At 40.0% G+C, this 25,635-nt stretch overlaps 1 protein-coding gene across 1 annotated transcript in view; it reads left to right on the top strand.

Moving 5' to 3' along the window:
• The window catches only part of kntc1 (kinetochore associated 1), a 137,336-nt gene that overhangs the window by 12,121 nt on the left and 99,580 nt on the right, over positions 1 to 25,635 (top strand). Inside the window, exons 7-24 of the mRNA XM_041203049.1 lie at positions 847 to 881; positions 978 to 1,085; positions 2,381 to 2,471; positions 7,237 to 7,289; positions 7,382 to 7,494; positions 9,580 to 9,634; positions 9,857 to 9,955; positions 10,577 to 10,620; positions 10,807 to 10,872; positions 12,232 to 12,307; positions 14,287 to 14,412; positions 14,507 to 14,596; positions 14,674 to 14,739; positions 14,831 to 14,892; positions 17,829 to 17,940; positions 23,692 to 23,835; positions 23,922 to 23,978; positions 25,269 to 25,370. Of these exons, the coding sequence (XP_041058983.1) occupies positions 847 to 881; positions 978 to 1,085; positions 2,381 to 2,471; positions 7,237 to 7,289; positions 7,382 to 7,494; positions 9,580 to 9,634; positions 9,857 to 9,955; positions 10,577 to 10,620; positions 10,807 to 10,872; positions 12,232 to 12,307; positions 14,287 to 14,412; positions 14,507 to 14,596; positions 14,674 to 14,739; positions 14,831 to 14,892; positions 17,829 to 17,940; positions 23,692 to 23,835; positions 23,922 to 23,978; positions 25,269 to 25,370 (1,499 nt within the window). The remainder of the gene's footprint in view (positions 1 to 846; positions 882 to 977; positions 1,086 to 2,380; positions 2,472 to 7,236; positions 7,290 to 7,381; positions 7,495 to 9,579; positions 9,635 to 9,856; positions 9,956 to 10,576; positions 10,621 to 10,806; positions 10,873 to 12,231; positions 12,308 to 14,286; positions 14,413 to 14,506; positions 14,597 to 14,673; positions 14,740 to 14,830; positions 14,893 to 17,828; positions 17,941 to 23,691; positions 23,836 to 23,921; positions 23,979 to 25,268; positions 25,371 to 25,635) is intronic.

The following is a 25,635-nucleotide window of genomic DNA, read 5'->3' on the forward strand; positions in this document are numbered from 1 at the left end:
AGAGCTAGAGGCATAGACAGCTGGTGCATAACCACCAATGATGGAGCAATTAAAATTGGAGATACACAAGAGGCCAGAATTAGAGGGTATCATGGAGGGTTTTGGTGGTTGAAGGAGATTACAGGGAGAGGGAGGGGTGAGGCTATGGAGAATTTGAAAACAAAGATGAAAATTTTAAAATCGAGGCATTGCTTGACCAGGAGCTAGTCTTGGTCAATGAGCACATGGATGATGGGGGAACGGGACTTGCTGTGAGTTATGACACGGGCAGCAGAGTTTTTGATGATCTTAACATGTACAAAGGATTGACTGTGGGAGTCCAGCCAGGAGTGTATTGGAACAATTGAGTCTAGAGATAACAAAGGCATTGATGAGGGTTTCAGCTGAGCTGGTTGAGCTGAGATAGGGTGAAGTTGGGCAATGTTATTGTTATTGTTATTGGGGGGGGGGGCATGTCTGCAGTTTCGTTTCCATTCTCCTATCCTGTTTTTTTTTTACTCCACCCCAACCCCATGTTCTCAGAATTCATTGCTAGAAATTCATCCTACGCCACTCTGCTCCTTAGAATGAATGGCTGCTGATCCCATAGCTCCAATGCTCCCAGATATCAAGAACTCCCTTATCACTGCTCTTGAACTCTGGAAATTATTCCTAGTGCATGACATCCATCCCCATGCCACCTTGTCTTGGGTCTCCTACCCAATTCCTATATACCTTCCACCACTTTTCATCATAATGTTATTTGGTATCAGACCTGCTGATTCATTTGTTTATTACTGATTTGAAATTTTTGTTCCATTTATAATTTATCATTTCTGGTATTCTGATTTTTTTTCTCTATTACAGCAATTGAGATGATGGACTTTGATACAACAAAAGCAGTAAGACCTCAAGACTTTTATTGTCATTATGCTATGTCTTAATACTGCAGGAAAACACATTGCAGTTCCTTTCAATTTTTTCTTTTGTCCTATTAGCTAAAGGAACAGATCAAGATCAAATATGTTCAGACTGAGGATAAGCACACAGGTGGCTGTAACCATGCAGTGATTAATTGTTTGAAAAATGTTAAACTTCTCATTGGGGTAAGTGGTTTCCTCATAAGTTTATTTGACATTAGTTGTTTGCAAATCTAAATCATGATTATCAACACTAGTATTAGAAATAAGGTTTTCCACTGCTGAGACATGCATCAAACTACTAGCAATGAAAGTATCCAGAATGTTTTGTTTATCTGGGGAGGGGTTAATCTGTGTTTATTAGGATACAGTAGTGCTTGTAAGTAATCTGGAGTCTAGATCATAATTGTGATGTTTGGCTATTAAAATGGAGTTTTGTTTGACCTGACCTGTTCTCTTTAAGACCACTGTTCAAGTTCTCTTTATAGAGAAATGGTCTAAATCAACAATTCATGATAATGGTAACAGCTCATCATTTCCTGAATTAAGTTTGAGGGTAACTGAAGTTGCGTATGCAGCTCTGAATTCACATCAGAATTCAGTTTAAAATCATTGTGCAGTTGAATTTTGGCAGGGGCTCTCCCAGTCATGCACTGTAACTGTGTTGGGGGACCTGCACTATTTACACTGTTTTTCCAGTTTGTCTGCATCATCTAAAGCAAGATGATTAGAACCTCCACAGAAATTCAGCCATTTTGTTTTGCAAAGGTTCACTTGCTTCAGTGATCAAGTTTGAAGGATTTATGCGAAACACCAGGCATACCTAACAAAAATCAAAACAGAAGAGAGTCTCTGGAGAAATAGTTTGTGTTAGATATTCTGACTCTCTTGAAAATGCATTCTCCATTTGCTCACATGTGAATTTGTTGACTAACTCTAACACTTTTTTGTTTAGTCATTTAAAAACTAGGGAATAATTCAAATGCTTGTCCAAAAATTCAAAAATGCTGTAGTTTTTGTACACCAGGCTATTTTTGTTCTCTGTATTATGTTAAATAAAGGCGTAGGATACAACTTTTTTATTTGCAATGCAAAACACAGCACCTGAATGAGGTACTAGAAGGTGCCTGCAACTGTGGATCCATATGCCAGTAGAAGAGGGGAGAATATATGGAGAGAAACAATAAGAATTTCTTTTTTTGGGCCATTTAATCTTTTCTCTTCTGCAATTCTGTAGTATGGAACAGCTTTCGCTCTTTGCCTGTATTCACAATGTGCTGCAGAGAAGCTATTGGCAATGCATTTGGGTGTAACATATAATGGGAATGAATGTATGTAATGTGTAACATACATATTATGCTTGAAGGGTCTTTGTAACCTCAAACTGTGCTTTTATACTGTTGAGGCAATTGTTGTTTTTTCTGCCTTAATAAATATGTACAAGGAAGAAAGTATTTTGTTCATATTTTGTTGTACTTCAGGGCACAGGTAACTATGTATTATCAACATGGAACATAAATACTCTCAAGGACCTAGAAGTTAATAATGTGGTTGATTCATCCATAATCAAAGGTCAGTGTGAAATTTGAACATTGTGAGTCATCAGTTTAGCAAATATTTATTGCTATAGCTTTGTAATTTGTTAACACATTACTGTCCCTTTTTTCTGTATTGTGCAATTAATGTCGCTTTCTTTCCTCTTATTCCCTTCATATCACCATCCTGAATTAGGGGCCAGTCAATTGTAATCTTCATATCTCCCATAAATATCAATTCTCAATGAAGAATTTAGTGCATGGTCATCAAGAACCTATTTCTAATTAATGTTTCTTTCCTGCCTTCCCACGCTATTATAAGAAAATCCAAATGGGAAATTTAGTTAAAACTGGGATTCATGTTCCTGTGTCAGAGGAAACACAACTGTAGATGTCAGTGGAACTCCATTTTTTTGTGATAAATGTTTTTACTAGCGTATATTTTATACTCAAGTGAGAGATATTAATATTGAAAAATATATTTGCAACTTTAGCACAGTGTCAACATCAAGGACATAATTTAAGAATCAGAAAAGCTCAATTAACACATACCGCATTACCTATGATCACATTAATTTTTCAAGACCTGTTCTAACCATTTCTCATTTTGTTACACGTAGTGCATAGCCTACTGTTCTTGACTTGAGAATTAATCCAACTTCCTTTTGATGTTTAAGTGGGGCAGCAATGACTCCTATAACTGGCAGTCTATTACAATTATTACATTTTAAAAGACTGAGCTAGTTGAGTCCTAATGGGTTAGATTGGGTCTGCAGCAGGTGGTAAGGGAACCAACAAGAGAGGAAAACCTTCTTGACCTCGCCCTCACCAATTTACCTGTTGCAGATGCCCCTGCCCATGACATTTATTGACAGGAAGACCACTATGCTGTTCTTGTGGAGGCGAAGTCCCATCTTGACATTGAGGATACTCTCCAATGTGTTGTGTGGGGCCAACATTGTGCTAAATGGGATAGATTTCAAACCAATCTAGCAACTCAAAACCGGGCATCCGTGAGGCGCTGTGGGCCATCAGCGGCAGCAGAATTGTGTACAACCACAGTCTGTATCCTCATAGCCCGGCATACTCCCCCACTCTATCGCGATCAAATCGAGGGTCAACCCTGGTTTAATGAAGAGTGCAGGAGGGCATGCCATGGTCAGGTATACCTAAAAATGAAGTTCCAACCTGGTGAAGCTACAATACAGGACTACTTGCATGCCAAATAGTGGAAACAGCGTGCAATAGACAGAGTTAAGCGATCCCACAATCAATGGAGCAGATGTAAGCTCTGCACTCCTGCCACATCCAGTCATGAATGGTGGTGGACAATTGAACAGCTCACTGGAGGAGGAGACTCCACAAATATCTACGCCCTTGATGTTGGGGGAGCCAAGCACATCAGTGCCAAAGATAAGGCAAAAGCATTTGCAGCCATCTTCAGCCAGAACTGCCAAGTGCATGATCCATTTCAGCCTCCTGAGATCCCCAGCATCACAGATTCCAGTCGTCAGCCAATTCTATTCACTCCACGTGCTATCAAGAAACAGCTGAAGGCACTGGATACTATGGGACAGCTCTGGCATGTTATGAAGACTTGTGTTCCAGAACTAGCTGCACCCCTAGCCAAGCTGTCCTAGTACAGCTACAACACTGGCATTTACTTGGCAATGTGGGAAATTGCCCAGTTATGTCCTGTCCACAAAAAGCAGGACAAATCCAACCCAGCCCATTATCGCCTCATAAGTCCACTCTTGATGGAAGGCGTAGTTGACAGTGCTGTCAAGCGGTACTTAATCAGCTATAACCTGCTCACTGAGGCTCAGTTTACGTTCTGCCAGGGCCACTTGACTCCTGACCTCATTGCTGCCTTAGTCCAAACATGGACAGAAGAGCTGAACTCCAGAGGTGAGGTGAGTATGTCAGCCCTTAACATCAAGGCAGCCTTTGTCTGGGTGTGGCGTCAAGGAGCCCCAGCCAAATTCAAGTCAATAGGAATCCGGAGTCATACCTAGCACAAAGGAAGATGGTTGTGGTGGTTGTTGGAAGTCAATCATGCCAATCCCAGGACATCACTGCAGGAGTTCCTCGGGGTAGTGCCCAGAGCCCAACTGTCTTCAATTGCTTCATCATCAATGACCTTCCCTTCATAATGTCAGAAGTGGGGATGTTCGCTGATGATTGCACAATGTTCAGCACCATTCACGACTCCTCAGATACTGAACCAGTCCCTATCTATGCAGCAAGACCTGGACAAAATTCAGGCTTGGGCTCATAAGTGGCAAGTAACATTTGCGTCTCAAAAGTGCCAGGCAAAATGACTGTCTTCAACAAGAGAATCTAACCACTTGACATTCAATGGCATTTCTGTTGCTGAATTTCCTATTATCAGCATCCAGTTCAGTTTCTGTTGACCAGAAACTGAACTGGACCAGCCATATAAATACTGTGGCCACAAGAGCAGGTCAGAAGCTAGGAATTTTGCAATGAGTAACTCGCCTCCTGAGTCTTCAAAGCCTGTCCACCATCTACAAGTCAGGAGTGTTTTGGAATACTGTCCATTTGCCTGGACGAGTGCAGCCCCAACAACAGTCAAGAAGTGTGACGCCATTCAGGACAAAGCAGCCTGCTTGATTGGAGCCCCACCCACCACCTCAAATGTGTACTCAGTCCACCACTGACAGTACACACTGCTGCCACAATCCACAAGATGCACTGTAACAACTCACCAAGGCTCCTTTGATAGCACCTTCTAAACCTGTGACCTCCACTACCTCGAAGGACAAGGGCAGCAGGCACATGGGAACACCACCACCTGCATGTTCCCTTTCAAGCCACTCACCATCCTGACTTAGCACTATATCACTGTTCCTTCACTGTTGCTGGGTCAAAATCCCAGAATTCTCTACACCACATGGGCTGTTGTGGTTCAAGAAGGCAACCTACCTTCTTGAGGGCAATTAGGATGTGCAATAAATGCTGGCCTAGCCAGTGACACCCACACCCCGTAAACGAACAAATATTTTTAAAAAAAGATTCACGTTTGTATAGTGCTTTTCATAATCAGTCTCCAAAGTGCTTTACAGCCAATGAAGTTCTTTTTAAGTGTAGGCACTGTTGTAATACAGGAAATGTTGCCAATTTGCACGCAGCAAGCTCCCACAAGCAGCAATGTGATAATGACCGTATAATCTGTTTTTGTGATGTTGATTGAGGAATAAATATTGATCAGGATACTGGGAAAACTCCCCTGCTGTCTCGGAAATAGTGCCATGGAATTTTTTATGCCACCTGAGGGACGTCTCAGCCAAAAGACTACAATGCAGTGTTATAATCCAAGAAGCCAGATTGTGAAGAACTGGAGCCAATCTTTACACATTTTTATAAAGTTTTATGTCCAAGATACACATTATATACATGCACCTCCTAACCCAAGAATCACAGTTTCATTTTGTTCCTATTTATAGGAGCTGAAGTGAATCACCAGTTAATGCCTACAACCTGCATATAAGTAATGTACATTTAATAGAACAGAATCTGTTAAATCAAAATTAGAGTTTATACACGCAACCAACATTTCAAAACAAATTAAATCAAAGACCTCCATATTCTGTACAAAACATTACACTGAGACACGCTACGTCTCTAGGATGCCTAACAATTCCTTCGTACGTGCTTTTGTTCTTGTGAAACAATCCAACAGTTGATGATTTGCATCCACTCATTTAATTTTAGAGATTTTTTTATTTCCTGCTGTGAGAGAATCCACTGCAATATATATCTTCTGATCATCCACTGTAACTTTGGGAAATCATCAGAAACCCCAGAGAAACATCCTTTTTATGCCATTTCTCTGGGCCTCCATCAATATTATGTTGGATAATTGGATGAACCCCCCTGTAAAAACTCCTGACATACGAATTTAAGAAGCAACTAGTTGGTTCACTGGATCCCTGGTAGATACTTAAAATATTTCTTGTTAAACTGACTGGTACAAGCTCAAATTGGGATGAGTCTTAAATCCTGGGACATTGAGGAGGGGCATGGGGTGTTTCTCCATTTGGGTTTTTGTGTGCTTTATAATTGGACTTACGACTTGCATGTGTGTTATGCTGTTGCTGTTTTCATTCCTCAACTGAAATTGCTTTGCATAGATTGGATGGCAATATGACTGCAGCTATGGTCTTTCTCTCGCACTTTGAATTTCACCTTTTTGTTTGAACATGCCATTTTCCCACACTATTTGGTATAAACTGCATATTTAAACACGCTATTTTTTCGTCACTGCCAGATTTGGCAGAGCATAAGTTAGAGGTAAAATAAAATGTCCTCTCATGGCATTTGTCAGTGTGCCTTTGCTGCAAATGTACCAGAACTACTACTATTGTAATCATATGAACTTTTTTATCCATCCCATTCCAATATCCTTTCTGAATGATGGTCATTGTCTTGTGGAAATGTGGGGAGCCTTAATATTGATTTGCAGACTACTTCTGATGATCCAGAGTAATTTTTTTTTTGTTTTGCTTCAATTTTAATTCGGAGGCCTAACACAGACTGAAAATTTAATGTTTAAAAACAAAACAAAATTGTCTGATAAGAATTAAACAATTCTGAAATTGAAGGAAGTGGATTATTCAACCATTTGACAGGATTGAGATGACTGAACTTCATTTTGTCCAACATTTCAGGCTGAGGAGGAAGGAAATCATAGTTTAGTGTAAGTTATAATGTTCTGTTCACTTAGAATATCTAGTCTGAAAAATCTAAATATGTAATGGATACTGTTTTTTTAATTTTAGGTGTGAAGAAGTGCCAGATTGTTGGGAGTGCAATATTTGTCTTGGATGACACTGTAAGTTTAGGTCAATGTCCTGTACTAGGACCGAATATTTTAATCAATACTGTTTTTCCTTTAAATTCTAACTTGCTTTTATTTTGGATCAGGATTTTCTTAGCATGTGGGATGCCTATGTGTTTGTTATGGTCTGGTCCTGGCCCACAGTTCACATCCAAGATTTCTTGCTGACTGCAGAGGGGGATTCTTCTGCCATTAACAAGTAAGGAGAATGGTAAATTATTGTAATAAAATAGCCTTTCCTTCTCTTATGTTTCAGTTATTTCCTTGAACTTATCAATTTTGATACTTGCTCTAATTGTTGACTTTCCGTGGAAAAGGGTTTTGCATTCAGCAAGTATTGCCAGAAAATGTAAAGAAGAATTGAGATGGAAAAACTTTTTTAAAAAAAAAAAGTATATTTTAAACAATATCTTGATTGGATCAGTATAATTTCAGGTTACAGACTCCTACTGTTGGACATTTGGAGAACAGATGATATGAATTGACATTGCAATTGAATCTTTCATATAGCTTGCACTTGCTATAGGCATCGCACTTACTCTGTCTACTTCCATAACACTTTTTTGGCAAGATCTTTACTAGTATAAAACTGTGCAACTCCATAGAAAATCTGCTAGAGCATATTTGCATCTGCATCTGTAATATATGCATTCTCTGTTCCTGTCTGTGGCTTGTTGTGCATTCTGTTATGACCACATGAAAGGTAAAATTTGACTCCTCTAGTTTACCACCCCAGGTCTGGCTGCAACAGGTTTGTTTGTGAATTTAGGAGGATAAAGGAATTTTCTTGTCTGTGTTTCACCATTTATGTACTGATTGCAAAGAAACAGGTCTGACGGCCTTTGTTGAGGTTTTCAAAACAAAAGGGATTAGTTTTTATTGAGTTTTAAAAAGCCATCCAGGCAAAGGTAGTAAAATATTTAAAAAGGTAAACCTGTACTTCTGGAACTTTCATGACCCACATAAGCATGCACAGTTTTGCAAGTTACACTGGAGGTGGTTATGTTTTTAGCATATTAAAAGTTCAATGCTGAAAAGTAAAAAGGGATTCACAGTTTGAGTTCCTTGCTGGACACTACGGCTGTGATTTTTCCAGGTTCCTTTCGATTCCAGGGTTGGGTTGAAGCTGACATAACTGCATTTGTTGGAGACAAATCCTTTTTTAAAAATCCATCTTTTCCAAAAATCGATGAGTTTTCTCCTGAAGTTCTTTTTGATGGAAATTCACTATCACTGTGCTGGATATTTAGATGTAAAATGGGGCTTTGGCTTAAGACAGAGAGAGAAGGGACTTTTTACTGCTCCATTGGCAGCTTCTCCAGACTATTACTGCCTCTGAGCTTAGCAACTGTATTAAAGAGATTTCAAAATCGTTACTCATCACATGACCTTCTCTCCCTGCAATGATTTCAGAGAGGATCTGTTCATCTGATGTGTGAATCTGCCTTTTGTTTTATGGTTTATAATGTCCCAGTCATTAACTTCTGAAGGAGTCATTATCGATTTTGATGATTCCTTTCCAGGTAGCTATTGTCCCAGTAGACTTTCGGTCTCCGCTGGAGAGAGAGTCTTATAAAGCTGCAAATGCAGTGTCCCATTCTTTTCAATAGTTCCTTTTTGAAGTGGTCCTTAACACCCTCAGGTGTGAAATTCCCTGAGCAACATGTCAGGGCATGTCTGCAGTACAATTCATGTAGGAACTTAAAGCAGTCAACATATCATACCAGACATCAGGTGACTAGTGGCAGCCATCTTTGGTCAGTATCTTGTCATTAAAAGGTCCTTTTTAAACAGCTCAGTCTATCCTTGGTTAGCTGGTGACATTACAGGTTGATATCACTTAGTCACAATTCTCGTCATCGTGATACCACCATCCCTTCAAAGCGCCATCAGCAGATGTACCTTCAGCCCACATAGGTCCCAAGTTCTAGAGTTCCCTCCCTACACCTCTCTAAACTGTGCCGCGCAGCAACCTAGAAGTTCCTGTGCAGGCTGAGCACAAATCAGCCCTTTTAAATTGCTGTGCGTGTGTAACCACTCAAAAAAAAAAATATATAAAGGGCTGAACACTTAAATGAATGGGCTGCGTACATCAAAAAAAGAGGTAGCATTGCCCTCTACTCCTCCAATTGGCTCTCCTCTCCTTAAAACCTACCCCTTTGACCAAGCTTGCAGTGTTTTTTTTTATCTTCATTTCTTCTATTTTAAAAGTGGTTCTGGTAAATGCAAGTTATTATTACTGGAAAAGCTATCAAATATAATTATTTATTTTGTTTCTCCTTAGACAAGGGGATGCAAACTTGAAACTTGTAGCTCTGACAACTCCAGTGAACAAACAGGTAACTTTTATTTTGCTTCAAGTTATTAACTGCTTCTCCAAATGACTTTTTTGTTTCTATTGAGCAGAACCCTAAATTTACTAGATGTAAATTGTGTAAGTCTATTTAGAAGGAATTTTTACGTTCAGAAAGTTGCGGTACAGTGAATTTATGGTTTAGTGCAATGCATTTGCTTTTACTTAGCTACAATGTATGAGTATGTTTATCTTTGATTAATTATAGATGAGAAATCTCTTAGTGTATTCATTTCCCACAATGAAGCTACTGTACTCTTTGGAAGTGGCAGATGTTGCAGCTCTGGTTCAAACTGATGTTGGTCAGGTAGGAGAGTACAAAAATATTTATCCTGGGTCATTGAGAAATGTCTATTAGCTTTTTGATGTGAATCATAATAAAATGTTACTTTACTTTTTTTGAGGCATTTAAGTAATTTCCTTACTCCTACATGATCAAAGTTACTGATTAGTAATAACATGAGAAAGGATAAAGGTGAAATTGTTCAGACTGTTGAAAATTTTTTTTGTATTGTGTTGTTCTCTATCAAGGAGTGATTAGAAGAGTCTTTACAAATTGATTTACCATACTACTTAACATTTTGCAAAGCTTGTTGCAATGCGGTTCACTTTTTTGTAATCATTAGTCCAGTAATGACTTCTCATTCATTCAGCTGCAAGATTAAAGACTAATATTGGAATAAAATTGTGTTGGCATGACTTAATTTTGTGGGTAGAAACTTTGTTTGCTCCATCATTTTCCTTCGTTTGCCTCTCTGCCTTCCCTCTCTTTAGGTGATGCAGCTGAGATCCAAGATCTAGCAGTGTGAGAGATTCAGATCTCTATCTTGCCACCCCATGACTATGTTGGTGCTGAAATGCTTTTTCACTTAACTATAATTAAATGGATTTTAGTTTTGATAACTCACTTGTACTGTTTCTTATAAAGGACACAATATACATTTTGGAAGGAGTTTCTGAAAATCAGAAAAGGTATAACAAATTTACCAGTTAAAACATTGAAAGTCTTTCATATTGTTATAACTACATATAATAAATTGAACAAATGTATCTACATTGTAATTTTTTAATGGATTCTAATACCATTCTGTTTTAAAATGCATTTGCAAAACATCCAATTATTTCCATGTAGTTATTGCATATTTTCATAACTTATAGTTCACCTGAAGGAGTCATTTCTACAGTAGCCATGAGATGCTTAACAGAAGCACTGCCAGAAAACAGGTAAAGAGTAAACTGTACATGGTGACATATGTCAACCTGGGAAACCACCTAGCCCAGCTAGATTGAACTTTTAAATAGACCCTTTTGATGACTTCTTTCATTACAATGGGGACTAATTTGATGTTGCTGGTAGTCACCATTCTACTGTCAAGATTTTAATTTATTTATGAGGCTTCTAATTTTCATTCATCCCTCACTTTTGCACTGTTCGTCTTTAAGTCTTCTGTGCCCCTTTGCTTCCAGGCGAGAGAGACACTCTTGAATGTATTGTCTTGCTTTGTTACTCTTGGGTTTTTAAAAAATCTCTTCCTTTCATAGTCTCTATTTTCTTTCTGTTCTCTATTCTCTTCCCTCTCTGTTGCGTTGGTTTTTTTCAAAGTTATCTATTCCAAGCTCAATGACTACCTCAACTATCTAAAGGGATAGTCTTTACACCTCACGCTTATATAAGGGTTCCAATCTCTTTCATCAAATTTTGCAGTCTCACTTGCATATACTCTAATGTCTCTATCTTCAGCACCAGAACCTCCTGAAATGACCTCCTATTTTCCTGCAGGTGGAGATCACTGTGTCCTTATCACTCTCATCCTCGTTGCCTTTCAACTTCAATTGACAGCCCAACTCTCCCCAATACACACCAGTTTCAGCTTTTGACAGCTTCTCTTCCACACTCCTCTGCTTTATGAAAGGATCATTCCCCCTAGTCCATATTTCTACCATTTCAACTTTTGCCTGGTTCCTCTCCATTCAAACATGTGAGATGTAGCACCTATCTGCTTACCTTCTTCCAGGCTGCTGGTGACTTGGGTGGGTCTGCCATTGTCTGGGGGACGGGATGTTGGCATTTTGGATGGTGGATCCATTGGAACTTGGTGCTTCTATGGGGAAATATACCATTCCTGTTCACTTGTTTGACAGCTTTTGGAGCTCTTGATCCCACAGTACATTTTTAATTTAAAACCCAATTTTGTCAAGTTTTCTGCTATCTCATTTTCTCATCCTTCCTTAGGCCTTCCACTGATTTTAACTAATAACATATCCTTTTCCCCTTCAGTTTCTTAAATATTTTTGATCCCTTGCCAGAAATTCTATCGCATCATCCAACAAACGCACTGAATTCCAAGTTGTGTTTTTGTTTGTTTTTAGTTTATTTCCTCCTATCTTTTTTCTGATTTTATCATTTGTTTTGTTCTTTAGTTTTTTTTTCTGTTCAAAATGGCATAAGCTTGAAATGTTGCACTATCTGTTCTTGACCCAGGTCTTGACTGATCTGGTATGTGTTTCCAGCTTTTTTTGTGTTTTGTTTTATTAATTAAGTTGTGATTGGCTGTAGTTTTACATTTTATAATCTGTTTCTAGACTAAGTCGCCTGCTTTATAAGCATAAATTTGAGGAAGCAGAGAGATTTGCCATTCAGTTTGCTTTGGATGTTGAGGTAGGCCTATCTGCAAGAATACTGTATAATAACAATTAAAAGTATCCAGTTGTTGCTTATGCACTAAACATGCAAGAAATTTGGATCCCTGTCACTGCAGTGGCTGTCAAGTGAGTGAACACTAAGGGAAGATAAGGCCAACTGAGAAGGTGGATGTTTGGAGTGGCGGGGACGCTGAGTTAGCAGTGAAAACCAGGAGTGTTTGAGGGGCAGTGTTTCTGCTAGGCTATATGGGTGTGCAGCCATGCAGCAGCTAAAAAGATGCCATGCAGGCCTTATTCTGTGATAAATAATGCACATGCATGGCTGTGAAAAAAACTTAAAGGGGCCATGAACTGTCAAAAACAAGCTGCGAACAACTACATTTTAAATTGGCTGGGGCACACGGAAGCAGCCATATTACTTGCATGTGGAATCAGAAGGAGCACTTCTGCACCTGATTCTGCATATAGACAAGTGTATTTTAAAATCTTACCTTTTTTAGTTGTGGTTGTTTTTAAGGATTGACTGTTAGCCTGTATGTAGACCTGGTTATCCTGAGGACAAATGGCACTAACCATTGACCAGAAACTGAACTGGAGTAGCCATATAAATACTGTGGCTACAAGAGCACGTCAGGGGCTAGGAATCGTGTGACGAGTAACTTGCCTCCTGACTCCCCAAAGCCTGTCCGCCATCTACAAGGCACAAGTCAGGAGTGTGATGGAATACTCTCCACTTGCCTGGATGAGTGCAGCTTCTACAACACTGAAAAAGCTGGACACCCATCCAGAACAAAGCAGTCCGCTTGATTGGTACCACATCCACAAACATTCACTCCCTCCACCACCGATGCACAGTAGCAGCAGTGTGTACCATCTACAAGATGCACTGCAGAAATTCACAAGGCTCCTTAGACAGCACCTTCTAAACCCATGACCACTAACCTCCTAGAAGGACAAGGGCAGCAGATAGATGGGAACACCACCACCTGGAAGTTCCCCTCCAAGTCACTCACCATCCTGTCTTGGAAATATATCGCCGTTCCTTCACTATCGCTGGGTCAAAATCCTGGAATTCCCTTCCTAAAGGCACTGTGGGTGTACCTATACCACAAGGACTGCAGCGGTTCAAGCAGGCAGCTCACCACCACCTTCCCTTGGGCAACCAGGGATGGGCAATAAATGCTGGCCCAGCCAGCGAAGCCCACATCCCATGAATGAACAAAAAAAAAGCATGTTCCTTTGGTTGTTCTTAATACGTATATCACAGACCGTACTCAACCACCCCAAAACAAAACATCTTCTGTTAGACATCGTTTTGCGATTGAACAGCACTTGCTAAATGATCCTGAGTGTGTTAATAGCGACATTAACAACTAATTTAGGATAATCAGTTGATTTTGTAACATGGCTGATTTATACTCGGTAGAAGTGACATACATTCATACACAGGGACCCACTCTCTGCAAAGTAAAGGAACATGTCCAAGCCTTGTGCCTTTGATGAATTACTGGAAACATGGGGAGCATACAGTTCCCCATTGTTTTTTTCATGGCAGTCCCTTTACCAATCAATCAGCAGCCTTTCCTCCTGTAGTGTAAATTATGATCATTTGAAATTTGGCATTCTTGCATTTGCCCCTGATGAGTGCAAGACAAAAAACTTTGGCAACATATCTCTCGTTTCAGAAATATTTAAGATGGAATAATGTGTAATCTTATTTGTTGAAAGTAAAATCTAATAAAACACTGAAGTAGCGAATATATCATTGCAGTTTGCTGCCTCCTTTTCATTCCTGAGCTCTTCTTGCTTGTGCTTTTGCACTGGGAATGAGTGAAATATAGTTACCTGAATGTATGAAGTGCAAAAATTTGGATATATGGAGTAGTTTCTAATAATTTTGAGCAGCCAGTTCTGCTTTGAAGTGTTGAATTCTGACCTAGCAAAACAATGCAATTAAACTGAACCTTTGTTAATAAATATTGAAACTTTTTCCAGCTTGTGTACAAAGTGAGGCTCAATATAGCTTTGGAGAACTTAGCCTCAAGTTCTTTAGAAGCCCCCAATCCATCATCATGGCAGAAGGCTGTCGATGAGGCAAAAGCAGACTTACACAAAGTACAGGTAAAAGTTTAAAAGCTGCTGAGTGAAGCTACATTACATTTTGTGCTCTTTCTGATTGGCTGATTGCCTTAAATTTTAATTTCTCCCCACATAGGATGATCAGTTTGTAGTGAAATATTGTCTGGACGTTCCTTGGCCAACTTTTGAAACTACTTTGGAAATGTTAAATTATGCCAAAAAGCGGGTGAGTTTTGTACAATGACTCATGTTTTATTGCGCTCCCTATAGATAAATTGTTGTTAACTGGAATACTTTTTGTAGATTCTAAAGAAAGAAGATAAGAAGTCTCTTGGTTTGTCTGAGGTGCAGGCTTTTTGGCTGGTGGAGGTATTTGTAATGAGACATTTTTATTAATTTCCTTATATTGATTTAGGAAGATATTATGGATCACTGAATTGATTTTATCCATCTTAATCAGGTGTTGAGAGCAGAAGCAAGACTTACTACTTTTCATGAAGCATATGGGCTTGAGAAGTTCAGGTCAGTGTTTTGTTGTTCTTGTTACTCTACTTTCATCAACAATGAAACTTGGGTTTATATATTACCATTTAGTATAAAAGCAGTGCCAGACACTTTAGAGGCAAAAATGTAAAGAATACCACAGTGGGAGAGCTTGGAAAAATTACCAAAACTTTGGTTGAAAAATGGATTTGAGGAAGTGAAAGACTAGAGAGTTCAAGTGAGTAAGCTGAGAGGGCTGAATTAGTGGAGGTTACAATACAGAAACTGGCTATTCAATCTGACAAAGCTGTGTTGGGATTTATCTTCCATGTGTACAAATAGCTTTTGTTTTATTCATTCATGGGATCTGGGTGTCACTAGCAAGGCTGGCATTTATTCCCCATCGCTAATGCCCTTTAGAATTTGGAAGGCATTCAATGTTTTGGGTCAAAATGAACATTACAGAAAGATAGGAATAAAAACAGAAAATGTTGGAAGTACTCAGCAGTTCGGGCAGCAACTGTGAAAAGAGTTAATGTTTCGGGTAGATGATCATTCATTAGAAGGTTCTGATGAAAGGTCATGAACCTGAAATATTAACTCTCTCTCTCCATATATGCATCCTGACCTTGCTGAATGTTTCCAGCATTTTCTGTTTTTATTTCAGATTTCCAGTGTCTGCAGTAATTTGCTTTTGTACAAAAAGGCAGGTGTCTGTTAGAAGAGGCAAAATGGCAGCATGTGGCAGAGGTTAATGAGTCTTGAATGGAGAATGCTTGGATTAAGTGTATTCCAGGGCTTGTGCTGCCCTACTGTTTATTTTTGAAATATACAAATGATTTGGATGCTGTAAGTGGTGAAATTTCAATATGTTTATGTTGCAAAAGTAGATAGTTCACCAAGTATCAAAGTAGACTCAAATACTTCAGGAAGGCAGTGACAATTTAGGCAAGTAGATAGATATGTGACAGTTTCAATTAACGTAGGGAAGAATACATTCTATTAATAAATATATGTATATTTCTTGTATTTTGGGAGGGTAAACCAAGGAATGGTGTATGGAAAGGCATTGAAGGATGAGGTTAAAGAGAAACTTGGTTTAAATACATTGCAATCCCACTTTAAAAGAACACTTAGATAAGACCATCAAAAAGTCAACAGAATTTTGTGCATTAGGAGTATAGAGAGCACAGATTTGATGATGAATTTGTACAAGGTAATGGTTGTCATAGTTTGATACAAGGGTCGGGGAGTGACTCTCAGCAGCCCCACCCCCCCTTTCCTGCTCTGGTTCCCTCAGTTAGGCACTGAATGTCTTTGAATGAGGGACCCCTCCACCCCCACCCAAGAAGCCCGCAAACAACCCCGAGATGTTTTTTTTCTGGGCTTCCCGGATGGCGAGCCCCCTTCCCACTGCTGGGTAAGTACTAGCAGTGGCAGGATGAGGCCCTTAAGTGGGCATTAATTGCCCACTCAAGGCCCTCAGTTGACAGTCAAACAACAAGGTAATCCACAAGCCTTCCCTCCGGACTTAATCGGGGAAGAGGCAGGAAGGTGATGGGTGCCTCCACCCTCCTGCTTTGTTAAATGACTCTTTCCTGCCACCAAACCTGCTTCGGGGAATTGCCATGGTGTAGATTCATTATGGTTGATGAGCAATAATGTTGAAAAGTTTGATATTTGAACTGTTTCTCGTATAGCAGAGAAAATCAAATAACAGCTTAAGAGGTTTCGAAAATAATGAAAGGTTTGATGCAGTGATCAGGGTAACACTATTTCCTTTGGCTGGAGATTACACCATGATGGAATCATCAATTTAAAATGGGCACTTGAGAATCAGGAGATTTTTTAATGTGGAGTTGTTAGACAATGCTACAGGGCTTTGTTGAGGCAGACAACAGGACATCTTTTATGGGAAAAATTGTTAAGGTAGTTTTGTTTAAATGGGAGCCCACAGGACAGATTGTGGCCCCCAAAGCCATTCTATGGCCTCGGGAGCCCATTTTCAAAATGCTGGTCAGGCAGGTAAGTAGAGTGGAAGATTCTGCAAGGAGATGCTGCAAGGCCTGGGAGTGAGACGCCACAGAGTCTGGGGACGGAGGAGAGGGGGTGGGAAAGAGGCTGACTGAGTGTGTGTGTGAATGTGAATAAGCGTGGGAATTAGAGTTAGAGAGAATTGACGAATAGCGAGTGTGAGTATGCCTTACTCCCAGCCTTACTCCCAGCCTCAGGTTTCTCTTTCAGTTTTACCACCACATACACACACCCATTCACAGTGGTTGAGGGTGAGTGAGTAAACACCTTGACAGTGGGAGTGAGCCTGGCACACAATCTCTGACCCCCTCATACTCTGGTTGTTTTTATTAATTACTCTTTTTGAAGCTTAACAATTTGTTGCTATGACATTGCTTTATTTTTGCTCAGCAATTGTTTCTTTTCTGAATACCTCAACTCTTTTTGAAATTCAGTTTGATGTTGTGCCAAACCTTATCTTTCTGAAATTTATTCATCGGCCCCTTGAGTGAGGAAAAAATTGGAAATGTGCCCCACCCCACCCACAAACGAAAAGGTTGGACAAGCCTGGGATAAATATTTGAAGAGGAGGAAAAGGACAGGATTATGGGGAGAGCAAGGGGCAGTGGGATTCTTTTTTGACTGCTGTAGCAAAAAGACGAAAGATGAGATTGGCTGTAAACATTCATGATTCTGTGGAATAGCAGTTTTAAGTGTGGGTGCTCTGACAGACCTGTGTCTTCTGTCCTCTAGTCCAGCAAATTCTGAGATCAACTTAGGTCCTAGGTTTAATTTCTGGTCTTTTTGGCTTATGGTTTAGTTCAAACCCACTGACCCATTTGGGGCTTGAACTTGTGTTGTACAAATGCTGAAATTTAGCTTTTAAGACTTGGTAGACTTATTGCTTTAGAGTTCATTGGTGCCTGCAGTGTGACTGATATTTGATTTTTTTTCTTTCACAGTGGCATTGCTTGGATCAAGTTTGTAAACAATGAGGACCTTTTTAATGATGTTCTATTGCAGCTCCAGGAGGGAAATCAGAAATGTGCAGAGTACATTTGGTTAAGGCACCAGGTGATATTAGCTGAATGGTTTGTTGTTCTTGTATATTGTCAAGTGCTCTCCGTTTTTGGTGTAGTGAATGATAATTTAAGTTCATATCCTACTAATTGAATTGATAACCTGCAGGCTGATATGTGTTTTATGACATTTAAATCTGATATGCAACCACATAGCTGTCCTGACTCCTTTCCCTCTTTTTTTCTCCTGTATGTTGGTTTGAAGTTTCCCAATTGTTCAGTAGTCGTATTAAAGGTCTGCCTTATTTGCTGACTAGGGTATGGTGGTGTAATGATAATGTTACATCACATGTAATCCAAATCCCAGTTTGATGACTTGAATGCAATTTCTTTTTTAAATCTGGAAATAAAAAGCTAGTACCAGTAAAATTAACCATGAATATGTTGGATTGTCATAAAAATCCAAATTGTTCAACATATCATACAAACTATGAATTAGGTGCAGGAGTAGGCCATTTGGTTCCTTGAGCCTGCTCAGCCATTCAATAAGATCATGGCTGATCTGACTGTGGACGCAACTCCACTTTCCTGCCTACCCTTGATAACCTTTGACTCCCTTGTTAGTTAATAATCTACTTCTGCCTTAAAAATATTCAATGGACCCGCTTCCACCTCTCTCTGGCGAAAAGAGTTCCACAGACTCACTACCCTCTGAGAAAATTTCTCCTTATCTCCATCTTAGGGTGACCCCTTATTTTTAAACTGTGTGCCCGGGTTCTAGTCTCTCCCACAAGGGAATCCTTTCAGCATCAACCCTGACAAGCTCCCTCAGGGTCTTATATGTTTCAATAAGATTGCCTCTCTTCCAAACTCCAATGGATTCAGGCTCAATCTGTCCAACCTTTCCTCATAAGCTAACCTCTTCATCCCAGGAATCAGTGGTGAACCTTCTCTGAACTGCTTCAATGCAATTATGTCCTTCCTTAAATAAGGAGACCAAAACTGTACACAGTATTCTAGATGTGGTCTCACCAATGACCTGTATAACTGTAGCAAAACATCCCTACTTTTACACTCCATTCCCCTTGCAATAAATGACAACATTCTATTTGCCTTCCTTATCATTTGCTGCACCTGCTTACCAACCTTTTGAGATTTATGTACCAGGGCACGCAGATCTCTGTGCACCTCAGAGTTCTGCAATCTCTCTCCATTTAAATAATATGCTGTTTTTCTATTCTTCCTGCCAAAGTGGACAAGTTCACATTTTCCTACATTATACTCCATCTGCCAAATCTTTGCCACTCATTTAACCTATATCTCTTTCCAGACTCCTTATGTCCTCTTCACACTTACTCCTGCTTCCCTTTGTGATCAGCAAATTTAGCAACCTTACATTTAGTCCCTTCATCCAAGTCATTGATGTAGATTGTAAATAGTTGAGGTCCCAGCACTGATCCCTGTGACACTCCCCTTGTCACATCTTGCCAACCTGAAAATGATCCATTTATGCCTACTCTCTCTTTCCTGTTAGCTAACCAATCCTCTATATGTTAATATGTTATTCCAACACCATGAGCTCTTATTTTGTGTAATAAACTTTAACGTGGCATCTTGTCAAATTCCTTCTGGAAATCTAAGTACAGCCTATCCATAGGTTCCCCTTTAACTTCATTGCTTGTTACTTCCTCAAAGAACTCGATGAATTAGCCAAACATGATTTCCCTTTTACAAAATCAGGTTGACTCTACCTGACTGCATTGAAATTTTCTAAGTGCCCTGCTATAACCTACTTAATAATAGATTCCAGCATTTTCCCTATGACTGATGTTAAGCTAATTGGCCTATAGTTTCATACTTTCTGTCTCCCTCCTCTTTTAATAGAGGAGTTACATTCGTTATTTCCAATCTGATAGGACCTTTTCTGAATCTATGGCTGTAATTTGCAAAAATCCCAATGCATCTACAATCTCAGCAGCTACTTCTTTTAAGACCCTAGGACACGTAGCTAAAGGAGTGGTACGGGAAAGAGGGGTTCCATTTCGTGGGCCCTGGCATCAGTATTGGAACAGGAGGGATCTGTACCGTTGGGACGGTCTCTACCTGAACCGATCTGGGACCAATGTTCTAGCGAAAAGGGTAAATAGGGTGGTCAACAGGACTTGAAACTAGAAAGTTGCGGGGGGGGAGGGTAAAACTCCAAGAATCATGACTAATGGTAAACAAAACAGCAGGTTAGTGTGTGGGGGGTGGATTCAACTTCATGGAAAATTATGAAAAAACTGAAAAGAAAGGAGAGCCCAGGAGAGGCTATTAAAGTCTCCAAAACACAAAATAAGACAGAGTGTTTGGAAAGGGCTAGGAATCTAGCTTCAAGCACATCAAATAAAGGGATGACAATGAGAAAGGGGGCGGGAAATACAGGACTGAAGGTGTTGTATCTGAATGTACGCAGTATATGAAATAAGGTAAATGAGCTTGTGGTGCAGATTGAAATTGGCAGGTATGACGTGGTGGGCATTACAGAGACATGGCTGCAAGGGGATCAGGACTGGGAGCTAAATATCCAAGGATATACATCCTATCGAAAAGGTAGGCAGGTTGGCAGAGGGGCAGGGGTTGCTTTGTTAGTAAGAAATGAAATTAAATCGATAGCAGAAATGATGTAGGGTCAGATGATGTAGAATCTGTGTGGGTAGAGTTGAGGAACCGCAAAGGTAAAAAAAAACCATAATGGGAGTTATGTATAGGCCTCCGAATAGTAGTCAGGATGTGGGGCACAAGATACATCAGGAGATAGAAAAGGTGTGTAAGAAAGGCAAGGTCACAGTGATCATGGGGGATTTCAATATGCAGGTAGACTGGGAAAATCAGGTTGGTAGTGGATCCCAAGAAAAGGAATTTGTGGAATGTCTACGAGATGGCTTTTTGGAGCCCACTAGGGAACAGGCAATTCTAGATTTAGTGATGTGTAATGAGGCAGATTTGATAAGGGAGCTTAAGGTGAAGGAACCCTTAGGAGGAAGTGACCATAATATGATAGAATTTACCCTGCAATTTGAGAAGAAAAAGCTGGAATCAGCTGTAATGGTATTACAGTTGAATAAAGGCAACTACAGAGGCATGAGGGAGGAGCTGACCAGAAATGACTGGGAGATGAGCCCAGCAGGAAAGACAGTGGAAAAGCAATGCTAGGAGTTTCTGGGAGTAATTTGGGAGACACAGCAAAAATTCATCCCTAGGAAGAAGAAACATACCAAGGGGAAGACGAGGCAACCATGGCTGACAAGGGAAGTCAGGGACAGCATAAAAGCTAAAGAGAAAGCATACAATGCGGCGAAGAGCAGTGGGAAGCCAGGGGATTGGGAAGCCTACAAAGACCAACAGAGGACAACTAAAAAAGAAATAAGGAAGGAGAAGATTAAATATGAGGGTAAACTAGCCAGTTATATAAAAGAAGATTGGAAGAGTTTTTTTTAGATATATAAAGGGTAACAGAGAGGCAAAAGTGGACATTGGGCTGCTGGAAAATGACGCTGGAGAAGTAGTATTGGGGAACAAAGAAATGGCGAAGGAACTGAATAGGTACTTTGCGTCAGTCTTCACGGTGGAAGACACAAGTGACATCCCCAAAGTTCAAGAGAGGCGGGTGGGGGTGGTGTTGGAGGTGAGTATGGTGGCCATTACCAAGGAGAAGGTGCTAGGAAAACTGAAAGGTCTGAAAGTGGATAAATCACCTGGACCAGATGGATTACACCCCAGAGTTCTGAAGGAGATAGCTGAAGAGATAGTGGAGGCATTATTGGCGATCTTTCAGGAATCACTGGAGTCAGGGAGGTTCCCAGAGGACTGGAAAATCGCTAAAGTAACCCCCCTGTTTAAGAAGGGAATGAGGCAAAAGACGAGAAATTACAGGCCGATTAGCCTAACGTCGGTCGTTGGTAAGCTTTTGGAGTCCATTATTAAGGATGAGATTTCAGAATACTTGGAAGTGCATGGTAAAATAGGGCAAAATCAGCATGGTTTCATCAAGGGGCGGTCATGCCTGACAAATCTGTTAGAATTCTTTGAGGAGATAACGGGTAGGTTAGACAAATGAGAGCCAATGGATGTTATCTACTTGGACTACCAGAAGGCCTTTGAAAAGTTGCCGCACAGGAGGCTGCTCAGTAAGATATGAGCCCATGGTGTTAGAGGCAAGGTATTAGCAAGGATAGAAGATTGGCTGTCTGGCAGGAGGCAGAGAATGGGGATAAGGGGGTCCTTCTCAGGATGGCGGCCGGTGACTAGTGGAGTTCCGCAGGGGTCAGTGTTGAGACCACAGATTTTCATTTTATACATGTGATCTAGATGAAGGAACTGAGGGCATCCTGGCTAAGTTTGCAAATGATACAAAGATAGGTGGAGGGACAGGTAGTATCGAGGAAGCGGGAAGGCTGCAGAAGGATTTGGACAGGTTAGGAGAATGGGCAAAGAAGTGGCAGATGGAATACAACTTGGGGAAGTGTGATGTCATGCACTTTGGTAGGAAGAATAGAGGCATAGACTATTTTCTAAATGGGGAGAGAATTCAGAAATATGGAGTGCTAAGGGACTTGGGAATCCTAGTCCAGGATTCTCTTAAGGTTAACTTGCAGGTTGAGTCGGTAGTTAGGAAGGCAAATGCAATGTTGGCATTTATTTTGAGAGGACTAGAATATAAAAGCTGGGATGTGCTGCTGAGGCTTTATTAGGCTCTGGTCAGACCACATTTAGAATATTGTGAGCAATTTTGGGCCCCGTAACTCATGAAGGATGTGCTGGCCCTGGAGAGGGTCCAGAAGAGGTTCACGAGAATGATCCCAGGAATGAAAGGCTTAACATATGAAGAACGTTTGAGGACTCTGGGTCTATACTCGATGGAGTTTAGAAGGATGAGGGGGGATCTGATTGAAACTTACAGAATACTGAAAGGCCTGGATAGAGTGGACATGGGGAAGATGTTTCCATAAGTAGGAGAGACTAGGACCTGAGGGCACAGCCTCAGAGTAAAGGGAAAACCTTTTAGAACAGAGATGAGGAGAAACTTCTTTAGCCAGAGAGTGGTGAATCTATGGAATTCATTGCCGTAGAAGGCTGTGGAGGCCAAGTCATTGAGTGTATTTAAGACCGAGATAGATAGGTTCTTGATTGGTATGGGGATCAAAGGTTACGGGGAGAAGGCGGAAGAATGGGGTTGAGAAACTTATCAGCCATGATTGAATGGTGGCGGTGACTCGATGGGCCGATTGGCCTAATTTCTTCTCCTATGTCTTATGGTCTTATGAAGTCCATCAGGGACTGGAGACTTGTCAGCTTTTAGTTCTAATAATTTTCTTAGTACCCTTTCCCCCTGGTGATTGTAGTTGTTTTAAGTTCCTCCCTCCCTTTCCCCTCCTGATTCACAATTATTCCTGGGATGTTATTTGTATCCTCTACAGTGAAGACTGATGCAAAATATTTGTTCAATTCATTCACCATTTCCTTATTTTCCATTATTAATTCTCCAGACTCTGTAGAGGACCATCGCTCACTTTACTTATTGCTTTCTTTTTTAAGTACCTGTATAAACTCTTACTATCTTTTTATATTTCTAGCTAGCTTTCTCTCGTACTCCAATTTCTTTTTCCTCCTCATTCTTTTAGTTATTCTTTGCTGTTTTATATATTCTGACCTGCCACTAATGTGTGTGTTGTTTTAGTGGCACTGAAATTATTTTTTAATGTAGTTTTGCAGTTATATTAGGAATAGTAAGAGCTTTGTTCTTAAGACCGTTTTTCAATTTCAGGTGGAATTTGAAAACAAATTTGATTTGAAAAGACTGCAGAATTTGTTAGATTCTCTTCCTGCAAGCCTCCCTTCACAGGAACTCTGTCTCTGGTTCAGAAATGTCATCATTCCCTTTGTTTTAAGGATTGTTCCTGAGGGAAAGGTAATGATGCCTGGTAGCTCATTATGGTAAAGAAGTACATTTCTTTTTACAAGGTGTAATGGTTTTGTTTTCTTCAACTTCTGTAGAAAATTCTGGTCAAATGGTTGGAGCACAGAGCCAGGAGTCTTGAACTAACTGAGAAGGTAATGAATGTAATAGTTTGGATGGATTTGATTACAGTACCCTGAAGATTCAACCAGATTGACAATTTTCATTGAAACCATTAGAAATAGTCAATTTTCCCAAATACCAAATGTAAAGGCTACAAAATATTTTTTCCAAGCTGTAAGTTAACTATTACAAAAGAAAATACTGTGGATGCTTTAAATCTCAAACAAAGATTGTTATGAAAATAACTGTTCCATATTTCATCTAAAAATAGAACATCAGATTCCACATATATGCTGACAACACTCAGCTTTATCTTAGCACTACCATTCTCAACTCCCTCTGATTTGACATGGTGCTTCTTTAACATCGAGTATTGGAATTCCCTCGAATTAAATATTGGGAAGACCAAAGCCAGCCTCTACAGCTTCACACAATCTCTGTCCCACAGCTGCTTCCTGAGGCTGAGTCAGACTGTTCACAGTCTTGGTGTCCTATTTGACCCTGAGCTGAATTTCTGACCCTATATCCTCTGTATTGCCAAGATGATCTACTTCCACCTTGGCATTATTGCCTTTCTCTGCCCATGCCTTAGTCTACCTGTTGCTGCAACCCTCATCCATGCCTTTACTATCTCCCGCCTTGACTATTCTAATGCTCTCCTGGTCAGCCTTCCACTTCCATTTACCATCTTCCTTGATTTGAATTCATTGAAAACTCTGCTACCTGTATCCTTACTTGCACCAAGCCCCACCTGCCTGTCACTCTGTGTTTGCTGACCTACATTGACTCATGGTCCAGCAATTCCTCAGATTTTAAAATTTTCATTCTTGTATGGCATCACCCTTTTTTCTCTCTGTAACCTTCTCTAGGCCTGGGAGTCTATAAGATCTCTAGCTTTTTGCACATCACCAATTTTCTTCGCTCCATCACTGGCACGTGTGGTTTCCGCTGCCTAGGCCCAAAGCTCTGAAATTCCTTCCCTAAACCTCCTTGTCTCTGTCTTTCTTTCCTCCTTTCAAAACACTCATTAAAACCTCTTTTAATATTTCCTTGTGTCTCTTGGTCTTGTGAAGTGGTTTGGGTGACTTTTAATTCCATTAAAGAAACTCTGAATATAACTTGTTCTGTGAGGATTATTTGTCAATTTAAATCCCGAATCTGAAAATGTGTGCAATATCTATACTGATTTTAAATTTGTTTTTATAAGCCCCTATGTCTTAATTTTTGTTCATTTTAAAGCAAAATTAAGAGTTGTTGTGGATATTGAAAATATCATAATTTATAATTATTTTTACCAGCTTTTTTTTAACATACATTTACAGGCAAACTGGCCAGAAAATGGATTGCAGACGGCAGAACTGTACTTTGTAGCGAAGAAACCAAATGAACTTGAGCTTATTGCTGCTGGACTTTGGATTCCATTAGTATGATTGATTCATTTCTGAAATTGTATTTTCTTCAATTTATTTAAACTGAATATAAATTTTGAAAAGGCATTTGAAGGCATGAAGAAAAAAAGCAATGCAAAGAGTTTTGCTCTTGGCAAAGAGGAAAGGAATTCCAGAAATTAGCGATGAGACAGCTGAAAGCTGTGACCTTTCATTTCACTATTGGTGTCAGAGTTGGAGGAAGTGGTCAAATAGTTTAGAATAGGGTTGGGTAAGGCTGCACAGAGTTTTGTATAAGAGG

This window comes from Carcharodon carcharias, chromosome 13, assembly GCF_017639515.1.
Source record: "Carcharodon carcharias isolate sCarCar2 chromosome 13, sCarCar2.pri, whole genome shotgun sequence".
In the NCBI taxonomy this organism is placed as follows: domain Eukaryota; kingdom Metazoa; phylum Chordata; class Chondrichthyes; order Lamniformes; family Lamnidae; genus Carcharodon; species Carcharodon carcharias.